Source organism: Orbicella franksi, chromosome 2 (genome assembly GCF_964199315.1).
Source record: "Orbicella franksi chromosome 2, jaOrbFran1.1, whole genome shotgun sequence".
NCBI lineage: Eukaryota > Metazoa > Cnidaria > Anthozoa > Scleractinia > Merulinidae > Orbicella > Orbicella franksi.
Window position 1 is genome coordinate 30,913,347 of NC_138146.1, and position 9,277 is coordinate 30,922,623.

General features: G+C 39.6%; 2 protein-coding genes across 2 annotated transcripts; both read left to right on the forward strand.

The window, feature by feature from the left end:
• The first annotated feature begins 861 nt into the window (after positions 1 to 861).
• Positions 862 to 2,956, forward strand: LOC145479243 (uncharacterized). Its single transcript, XM_081457553.1, has 4 exons — positions 862 to 1,295; positions 1,373 to 1,459; positions 2,207 to 2,496; positions 2,815 to 2,956. Exons 1-3 carry the CDS (start codon positions 881 to 883, stop codon positions 2,494 to 2,496), a joined length of 792 nt encoding a protein of 263 aa, XP_081313679.1. The 5' UTR covers positions 862 to 880; the 3' UTR covers positions 2,815 to 2,956.
• Positions 2,957 to 4,239: 1,283 nt separating this feature from the next.
• LOC145479260 (uncharacterized) lies at positions 4,240 to 7,992 on the forward strand. The gene is made up of 2 exons (XM_081457575.1): positions 4,240 to 4,454; positions 5,204 to 7,992. Exons 1-2 carry the CDS (start codon positions 4,406 to 4,408, stop codon positions 5,572 to 5,574), a joined length of 420 nt encoding a protein of 139 aa, XP_081313701.1. The 5' UTR covers positions 4,240 to 4,405; the 3' UTR covers positions 5,575 to 7,992.
• The last annotated feature ends 1,285 nt before the right edge of the window (positions 7,993 to 9,277 follow it).

Sequence of the window (9,277 nt, forward strand, 5' to 3'; positions counted from 1 at the left end):
GTTATTGAGCCCAAGTACATTGTAAGCACGCTTGTTTGCCTAAAATCTGTTTTGTTTGCTAAAGTAGTGTTGAAGCAGGTAGCTCGTTTTCTTCTTGTGTGCATCAAAAGACCACAGCACGCACAAGAGACAAACAGAACAGGAACACAGGAACGGGACGGAAGTTTCCACTGGACGGAGTTCAGTTTGTTTAGGTTCCGTAGGCACTAATAGTTGGATTATTGTTCTTTTAAATACTCACTGGAAAATGGAAATACTCCACACAGAGAGCACGAATGAACTGAAACTGAAGCAAGATGAATCATGACATTGAATTAATTTAATAATTATTAAATGGCAGTGAACACTACGTCAAGTTGCCATATATTGGAATAAGAAATTACTGTAGATGTCTTGTCAAGGGCTCCGCTATGGACGGGCCGCTGTTTTGTTTGCTGTCTTGAATTCAGTTTTTATGCCCTCGCGTTTAGAGGTCACTCCATGTTGAGAAATTTGAATTATCTTAGTGCAACGCAATATTTAGAGTGGCATCTTAATCGTCCATGCCGTTGATAGGGTGTCATTCAGTAAATATTTACCCTGTGTCTAAACTTTCGAAACTAAACCACGCATATTCAACGACTTCAAGGACTTCCTTTGGTGTCACGGAACATAACACTTACAAGGAATATGTATTTCAACTAGACCTGAATGTAAAATCAGCATTCCAAGCTGACATGTCGGAAACTGTTCTCCCCTTAAGACCGTTACTAGCTTGGACTCATTATACTTGTTCTCTACAGTGAAAATAATTCACAAAGGATGAGCTCAAAGGATGACATTCGAAAATCAAACAAATCTGTACAGACTGTTCTTTTGTGCTTTAACCAAAACTCTCTAAATGTCATATCATGTAAATAGACAGTTGACAACCAACATGAAAAAACGGCACGATCCAATACTAGGAACTATTCCTCCTCACAATTTCCCCGACAAATTAATAGTAGTTCATTTCGCGAGCGTGAAACTGAGAAACGAGATTACTTCCAGCAGTAAATCCGTCATGAAATTAATCTGGGTTCTTCTCGTTACTGCACTGGCTCTCTTGCAACCTTTTTCTTCCAACGCAGCCAGAAAAGTCCAGAGAGGAAAATTTGTCGTGAAGCAAATTACTAACAAACTGAAAACAGTTTGCCCCAGCCAGAACAAGAACCTTAGCCAAGTTTTGTCGATCGTAAGTTCGGTCGACTTAACTCTTCGCTTTACACACAGTAGAATCAGTTCCTTGGAGTCTGCCGCCAAGCGTATGAAAAAAGGTAAGCCGGCTTATTTTGTGAAAAACGAGTATAAAATAAAAACTAACATCAATTTGTTTCTCTTTTGTTTCTGTCAGCTAATGCAGTGTTATTGCATCGCTTGGGCAAAATGGACCGCAAATTGGATGGCATAACAAAGATGATTCGAAAAGTCGCGAATGAAGGTTTGAAGTTTTACTTTGTCATTACAATTTTCTTGTTTTCATGTGCGTAAACAAGTCGGGTAAGAGACAAAAAAGATTCCGTGAGAGTAGGACTTCTTTTGTGGAATTCACGAGTGACTGCCAGTCCCACACGGTAAACATATCCCTGTAAAGCTTATAACCTTTGATTTAGCTTGGTACGCCTTAAATGACAGGCTAAAATAGCCCGAAGCTTCTCGGTCTGAAAATAAGTTTTCCATATCGTGATTAGTGGAGTTGGTGTGCGTCGAAGAGAAAGAATGGGGAGGCTATGTCAACTCGGCAATAATGTGGAGCTACTGCAAAACACTGAAGTACGTCTGGTTATTAATTTTATAGATCTCGGACGAATAAAACTATATCTTCGGATTATTGCTTTAATCGTAACTGTAACAAAATTCTCGATCGTGATTGGTTCTCCGCGCGCTTATTTGTCACGTAATCGGCGCGCGATCACGTGGATGTCCAATTACAGATATCCTGAATTTGAACTTTTTGTAATTGGCTTCCTTCGCAATGTTTCCTACAGTTTTCGTATGAAAAGCGCTACAGACGTGTTCGCTCAAAAGAATTTCTCAAAAGACATTTTTAATTTCGAAATTTGCTATAGATACGATTAATTAGTAATTGGACCTCGTGTCGTACAATTCAGGGAGAAATCGTGACAAAAGGAAGCGGGGGATCTGCAGAGGGGGCCAATTTTGACCTGTTTGTGGTTTTCTATTTCAGAGAAGCCGAGGTCTATTGTCATCTGTGAACACAAGAAAGCCAATATAACCTGCAAGAAAGGGGAGAAGATTAACATCGTGCAAGCGAACTATGGCCGACTGAATAAACGCGCCTGTACAAAGTCTCCAATTCGTTCCACCAACTGTCGTGCTGCTAAATCACTTGCTGTCGTGAAGAGCACGTGCCACAAGAAAGCCAGTTGTGCGCTACATGCAAGCAACAAGGTGTTTGGGGATCCATGTAAGGGAATCGTTAAGTATCTTCTTGTCAAGTACAAGTGCGAGCGCTAGGTAAGTTGGAATAAGACATCTTCAATGACTGAGGCAGTTTTACTGATAAACTATCCGCAAGATTGTGGCTGACGAAAGTAAACAATGAGAGGATCTGCATTGACTGAACTTACTGGAATAATGAAAATTTGGCAAAGTATTTATTTAAGATAGATTAGAAATGATTAATATATTTGCGCAATTAAATAAGATGGTTTTGACTTCCCGTGCAATAAAATCAAGCTTATTTTCCCTCACTTTCGTTTTTCCAGTATAAAGTATTAATAACCGCACCATCATGAATGGCTTTTAACATGGCATTTCTTTCATTATTTTCAGGTTTTTCGACATCTGAGCCTCGCATTGGTGTGAGATCAGTGGCTTCACTTGATCATTATCTCGCCTCTGCTGATTCTTTTCATTTATCAAGTGTTCTTTGGAGATGAAATAAAGTCATGTACACGTAACAATCTGTTTTCTGACTTTTTTGTGGCTTAGTTTCTCATAGCTAGCCTCACTGTTTTCTTGCAGCCTTTTTTTAAGACAAATACAGTGAAGCTACTGGAAAAAAGGCGCCAATCGCCCGAAAATATCAAAACAATAACCTTTCGAAAATAATAGTGCCCCAATCCACTCGAAACACACCTCCAAATCTCAGTCTCCAAAAGTCAGCTTCTATGATAACTTTCCCCACTGGAGCCCACCGTGACCCTCACTTCTAGCTGTCCATGGATTTCTATGCAAGCCGCAAACTCCAAAGCCTGTTTCGTGCTTTTCGTCGTTGTCTTTCCAAAGAGAACTTTACCATCGGTTCGCTTACCTCCCCGACTCAAAATTCCAATCGTTTAAATTGGCGTTTTCAAATCCTAAAGATTAGCGGGGTGTTATTTAAATACCAGGATATTCTTTCTGAAGCGGGAATTCATTCATTCATACAACTTGGTCCAACAAGGCCATGCAGGAGAACAATCAGTACTACCTCAAAAACCCAGTGATGGGCGCAGCACTACCCCCTTTCCCCTCCACTGCGAGATCAAAACAAAGGCGTCGTCGGAGCCTTCGATCTTGCTGGTCAGTATCTGGAATGGAGACGTGATTATCACGAGAATCTTAGTGTTTTCCTGCAGTCGGGACTCGAGAGAAACACCGAGATTCAAGTGAAACAAACTTAACCGGTCTCCCGAGGGACCAGTCAACAAATAATTCGACACAATTTAAACTACAGAGCACTTTTTCCGTGTTTACATAGCTTCCTCAAACCACGAGGACGGTTGGGAGAATTCGAGACAGTTATGTAAACCCGAGACGAAGTCGGTTTGCATAACTTCCGAGAAATCTCCCAGCCCCCCGAGTATTTAGACACGGAAAAAGTGCAATGCTTTATAAATTTTCTCAAAAATATGCGCGAATCTAAAACGTCACAACCGTATTACATTTTCTTATCTAAACTAGCTCAGTTATTTTATAAAAAGACACATAAAGTAGGTCTGGATTCCAAGTGAAAACTGAGGTCGTCGGTCACACGTGCATTCGACGGTTGTGCCACAAACAGATAGCAATTTTGAGATGTCATGTGATCTCAAGCTCAAGGTAAAACAATTCAAGATGTCACGCAAACTTTGCGAAAAACTTATTTGGAGTCGAGAAATAAAGACAATAAATGAACAAAGAATAACGTCAAACCTCCCAATGCCGAATTATTTGTGTCACGAAAGGTTTTGAAATCAAGATTTCGACCTTTGGGTTGTTTGTATATACTCTATGTGACAGTCACAGCCCGAGCAAGGTCAACACGTTTTTCAAAAGCAGTGTTACTTCTCATATTTCGAAAGTGGTTTGAGTGAAGCGAGGGTTGCTTCGCGGAAAACTTTAAGTCTCTTACTCCGTAATATTCAAACTAGTTGAATTTCAACTACTCTGTGATAACCTGATGGCAGGAATGTTATTCAGGCTTGCTTTTATATCGCTTTTGCCTCAAGGTATGTGCCCCGGGTATGTGTTTACATGCATGTTCATGTATTTTCTGTTTGCTGTCGATATGCCATATTTACTGTTGACGCCATTTTACTAGAGACTGTCCGTGTTTCAAAGTTTAGATCAATGTTTGTTGAATTAAGACTTCTTCGCCGTAGATTTAAAGGTCGCAAGACGATTTATGTCTCTAGTTCGAGCCTGGGATATGGACGTTGGTCAGTACAACCACTTCCCATTGAACGCAGATGTGAAATGAATCTTCTAGTCAGCTGCCTCTAGTTCTGTATTTAGGGGTTTTCCCACGGTTCTCCACATTTCTGCCATCGCCAAAAGTTAGAAATTCCCAAAATTTTAAAATTAACATTTAATCTTTTCAGGATATCTTGTCTGATACTGAGTAGAAACTACAATATCAAGCAACGCGCGGATATCGTACTAAACTATTCAGTCTACGGTGCTTGTGCTTTTAATGACAGGAGTCTCACTGAAATGATCCCTTCTGGAAGTAAGCAGTAGCTTCGATCCTTTACGAATTGTCACTCAAACATTTTCACAAACGACGAGGACCGGCGAACTATTGATATTCAAACATTTGACAAACAAATGTGAGTCTATAAAACTGATAAAAGCTGACACGCTTTTAATTATATCGACTTGTTTGGGTGATAATATTTGATATCAACTTGTTTGGGTAATGATATTATGTTCCAATTCTTTGTATTCTTTGTATCTATAATTGTTTGTTTTTCCACAGCTCTGGGTCTCGACTGTTGGGGTTGCTTCGCGAATACGTCATGGGCAGACTGCGAAGACAACCTGGTATCAAGATTCTGTCACGATGATCCAAGCTGGGTTTGCCAGACAAAAGTTATTATTAAAACAGAAAACGGAAAGACCGAGACGACTTATTCGAAGGAGTGTGGGCTGCTTAGCCACTGTGACGCAGTGTTGTGCAACGTGGAACATCATGGTGTCACGAAGCGATGTCAGTTAGAGTGTTGTTGTCATGACAACTGCAACACGGGAGTGCTCATCCAACGTGAAAATTACGGAGTCGTTCAGTCATTGCACGGTGTGTGCAAAATACTTACCATTATAATGGCATTATATACATTTCGCCGATAAAAGTAAAATATAAAACTTTAAGGTAAAAAGCTGTTAAAATTATGACTCTTAACGTTTTCGATCTGTTTGATCATCAGAGTAATCTCTGATGATGATCAAACAGATCGAAAACGTTAAGACTCATAATTTTAACAGCTTTTTACCTTAAAGTTTCATATTTATAATGGCATTATACTCAACAATGACTTAATAAGTTATTTCTTCAAAAAACGTTCTTGGCTACCAATATGCAAGCGTATGGACTACGATTATCAGTTTAGTAAGGCGGGACGAAAGTTTGGTCACCAAGTTTTAGCGTAAAACGCGTACTGTTGTCACTAGCAACTGGCTCCGTATCCATTGGCAACTTGTCGGTCTTTGACGTCATTGGCAGCAAAGCGCGCGAAATTGTAGGCGACGCGACAGGCGACCAACGGCTGATGATATTGTTACCAACGGAAACGAGGTAAGTTGCCCGTGACAACACAATAATTTTAAGGCCAAAACTTCGTAACCAAACTTCCCTCATGCCTTACTCAACTGATAATCGTAGGAACAATCTACTGACATTTTAGCGTCATACGGTTAAAGACGGACTTTAAAGGAGCTCAGTCACGGTATTTTGGCCGTGTACAAAATTACCTTTGAATTGAGGGAAACTTGAAAATAGTAGTTTACTAAGATAGAAAACACCAAAGAGAAAAATAATAAACCATAAAGGAACAAGGATGGCTAAGGATGGAGAAGATTAACTAGGATCGCAAACGACGAAAAATTTAGGCTTAACTTCTCAAGCGCAAACCGTGATGTAGCTCCTTTAAACTTTTCACTTTCAGAGGACGACCTTAAAAGTGAACTTTTATCCCAACTATTACATTTTGCGCTCAAGACTCTTCCGTTTTGCCACTGAAAATAATAATAGTAATAATTACGGCTTCCCTTTACAAATTTGAAGTTCTTCTGGAGGAGTGAAGCCTGTTTTTGTGCGCTTTCATCAGTATATACACTAAGCTTACATATTACGAGCTAAGATGAAAGACACTGGCACTGAATAAACTTAAATGCTGTTACGCGTCAAAATCGCGCGCTTTTCAAACTACCGTTGTACATCAGACCTTAATAAAAGTCAGCTTCCTGTATCTGTTGAATTCCAGCTTTGAAATGGGAATCCCCAGAATGGAATTAAAAAACACCGCTTGTACGGTTTATATATATAAAAAAAACACTTCCAAGTGGACTTTTTAATCCAATTGTATAAACCACAAAGTAATCCAAGTTTTCACAGTGCTGCAAAAAAAGTGCTGAACATTTGAACTCAGAAGTGTTCCAATTCCAATTCGATCGCGCATGGCAACTATATTATTGTCGTCAGAAGAGACGCGAGGACACTGGTTGCTAGAAATGCTTGCGCTCGGAAAGGCAACGTTTTCCAGCAAGAGCATCGCCTTGAGTGTAGGGCGAAGGTGCTCATTTTCAGTTCGTATTAGGCCGCCACCTTGGATTTGGTAACTGAGGAGGGTTGGGGTGAGGAAAAACGCGTGAGGCGGAAAACCCTCTAGCGGTCAAGCATCCAGTTACAATCCAAGATGGCGGTATTGAGAACTTGGTTTATCAGAGCGATCCGTGCTAAAATAACGTCTGCACTGCAGGCTAGCAAGAGCAAAGTCTCCCTTCGTCGCAGCACGTGTTTAGTTGACAGCTCTTTTAGCTGCCAACTTAGAACCGCAAAAAGAGCTCGCTCACACGCTACGTGTAAGCTGGGAATCCACGGCTCGTACCAGGAAAGAAAATCTTTCCGTTTTCTCGATTAGGTTTACGTCGTCCCCTTAAACCAGACGCTAAATGCAGTTAGTAGCATCAAGTATGCACCTTAAGCACTTTAAGGCGTTTTCTTTATCAGAGAAGAACAAAGAAACAAACAAAAACTGGAAAAACATTCTAAAAATCCAACGCCAAGCAGCCAAGCCCCGTAGCAAGAGCTGAGAATGTCAACGGTGTCAAGGCGGCCATATTTGTTTTCAACTCGTGAATTGCGCTTACGAGTTGTAGTGGGTGGTCAGGTTATTGTAGCTGTTATCTTGCCGTTTCTTGTTTTCCTGCACTGTATACATCGTTGTAAGATTAACTGATACAATAGGCTGGTGCAAACGCTTACTCACTCTGTACCCATCTGTATGTCGCGTTCTTTCGCCACACTCGAGAAAGAAACGTGCCCAACTGACGGAGTATTATCAAAGCAGTACAAGCGATAAACAACTTCACTACTATAAAAATACATTTATTTTCAATACCGGTAAATGATCATTAAATACCCTACAGTTAAACATACACTGCAAGCTGTCTCTCTCACCGTCAAAGTTCTGATGATAAGCTACAAATTCTCCTTTACGCGTCTCCCTATATTTTGTCCGAATAGCGAAGCGCGCGAGTGACGTCATAACTCAGACAAACTCAGACAACAAAACGGAATGGTGGAAGATTTGACGCTTTTTTAAGCGCATAAGCAAGTGTTCCTTAAACAATTTTTAAAACGAACATTTAGCGTTCATTTTCCTCCTATTTCTCTCAGAACATGCTAATGTCGTCTGACTCTCGCGGGATTCCAATAATTTGCATCCTAATTTTAGCCTTTGCGCGCTTCGTTATTGTAATGAAGACTACGAATATTTTATATACGTAAATAATTTTGGTGATCAGTTCCCTAAGCCTTATAACCAGCAAGCTTAAATTTGTACTGACATTTTTGGAGAAATTAATACCTATCGCAAGTCAGTGTTCACCATTCACTTCTTAGCGAGAAATTCAGAACCTAAATTAATTACAGATCAGGCTACCGCAATTCATTAAAATATTGGAAGTGCATTATTTAGCCTACACTACCTTCGTCACACAATCACAGTATGTATTTCATTACGTGACGATCAAAGTAGAACGTCACGCAATGTTTAAATACATGAACAACAGCGACTTAAAGAATTCCCTCCGTTTACTTTTTATACTTGTCAGTTTTCAGTATTCACAGCACAATCTATTTCCATTTTCGTGTAAAATGAACATGTTTACTAGCATTGTTCTGTTGATAAACAAATATATTCAGAAGATAAACAACAGGTACAAAAGTACAAATACAAAATACCGTAAATTCAAAAGAAACGACTTCGTTAATCAACAGATTACAAAATATGAAAACGTGATTCGATACTGTTACAAAAAATTGGACAAAACTCGCAAAAAATCAAGAAACGATTTACAATTCATGCTTTGTGACTGAATTGCTGTTAGCATGAACCAACAGTGAAATAACGTGTATACCTAACAAAAAGTAATTGCAATGCACTACAAAGATTTGAGATGCTATGAATTACTCATAAAAAAATAACACATGTAATAAGTGTGGGATCTACCCTGCCTCAAATGAGTGACTATTGTTTTATCAAATGTACCTTATTTCGGTTTCCTACTGAATCAATCCAGCAAAATATCAATTCTTCATAATTTAGTCGAACATTGTTCAAAACAGATACCCCACAGCCTCTCCCTAAGCTCCTTCCTCATCCCGGTAAGATCTTTTTTTGTCTTTCGCTACATCGCTTCTTAAGGAAATGGCTAGCGTCAGAAACACAGCGGGAATTTTATAGCAATTCACAAAGAATTGTCTTCGTAATAATCCTAAATAACAAGGACTTAACGTTCGCAAACTTAAGTTGTAAGTATCTTATATAAT

Coding starts and splice junctions, on each gene's coding strand:
- LOC145479243 (XM_081457553.1), top strand. CDS start 881: ATGTCATATCATGTAAATAGACAGTTGACAACCAACATGAAAAAACGG. Junction 1,296..1,372: donor CGCCAAGCGTATGAAAAAAG/GTAAGCCGGCTT, acceptor TGTTTCTGTCAG/CTAATGCAGTGTTATTGCAT. Junction 1,460..2,206: donor TCGAAAAGTCGCGAATGAAG/GTTTGAAGTTTT, acceptor TTTCTATTTCAG/AGAAGCCGAGGTCTATTGTC.
- LOC145479260 (XM_081457575.1), top strand. CDS start 4,406: ATGGCAGGAATGTTATTCAGGCTTGCTTTTATATCGCTTTTGCCTCAA. Junction 4,455..5,203: donor TATATCGCTTTTGCCTCAAG/GTATGTGCCCCG, acceptor GTTTTTCCACAG/CTCTGGGTCTCGACTGTTGG.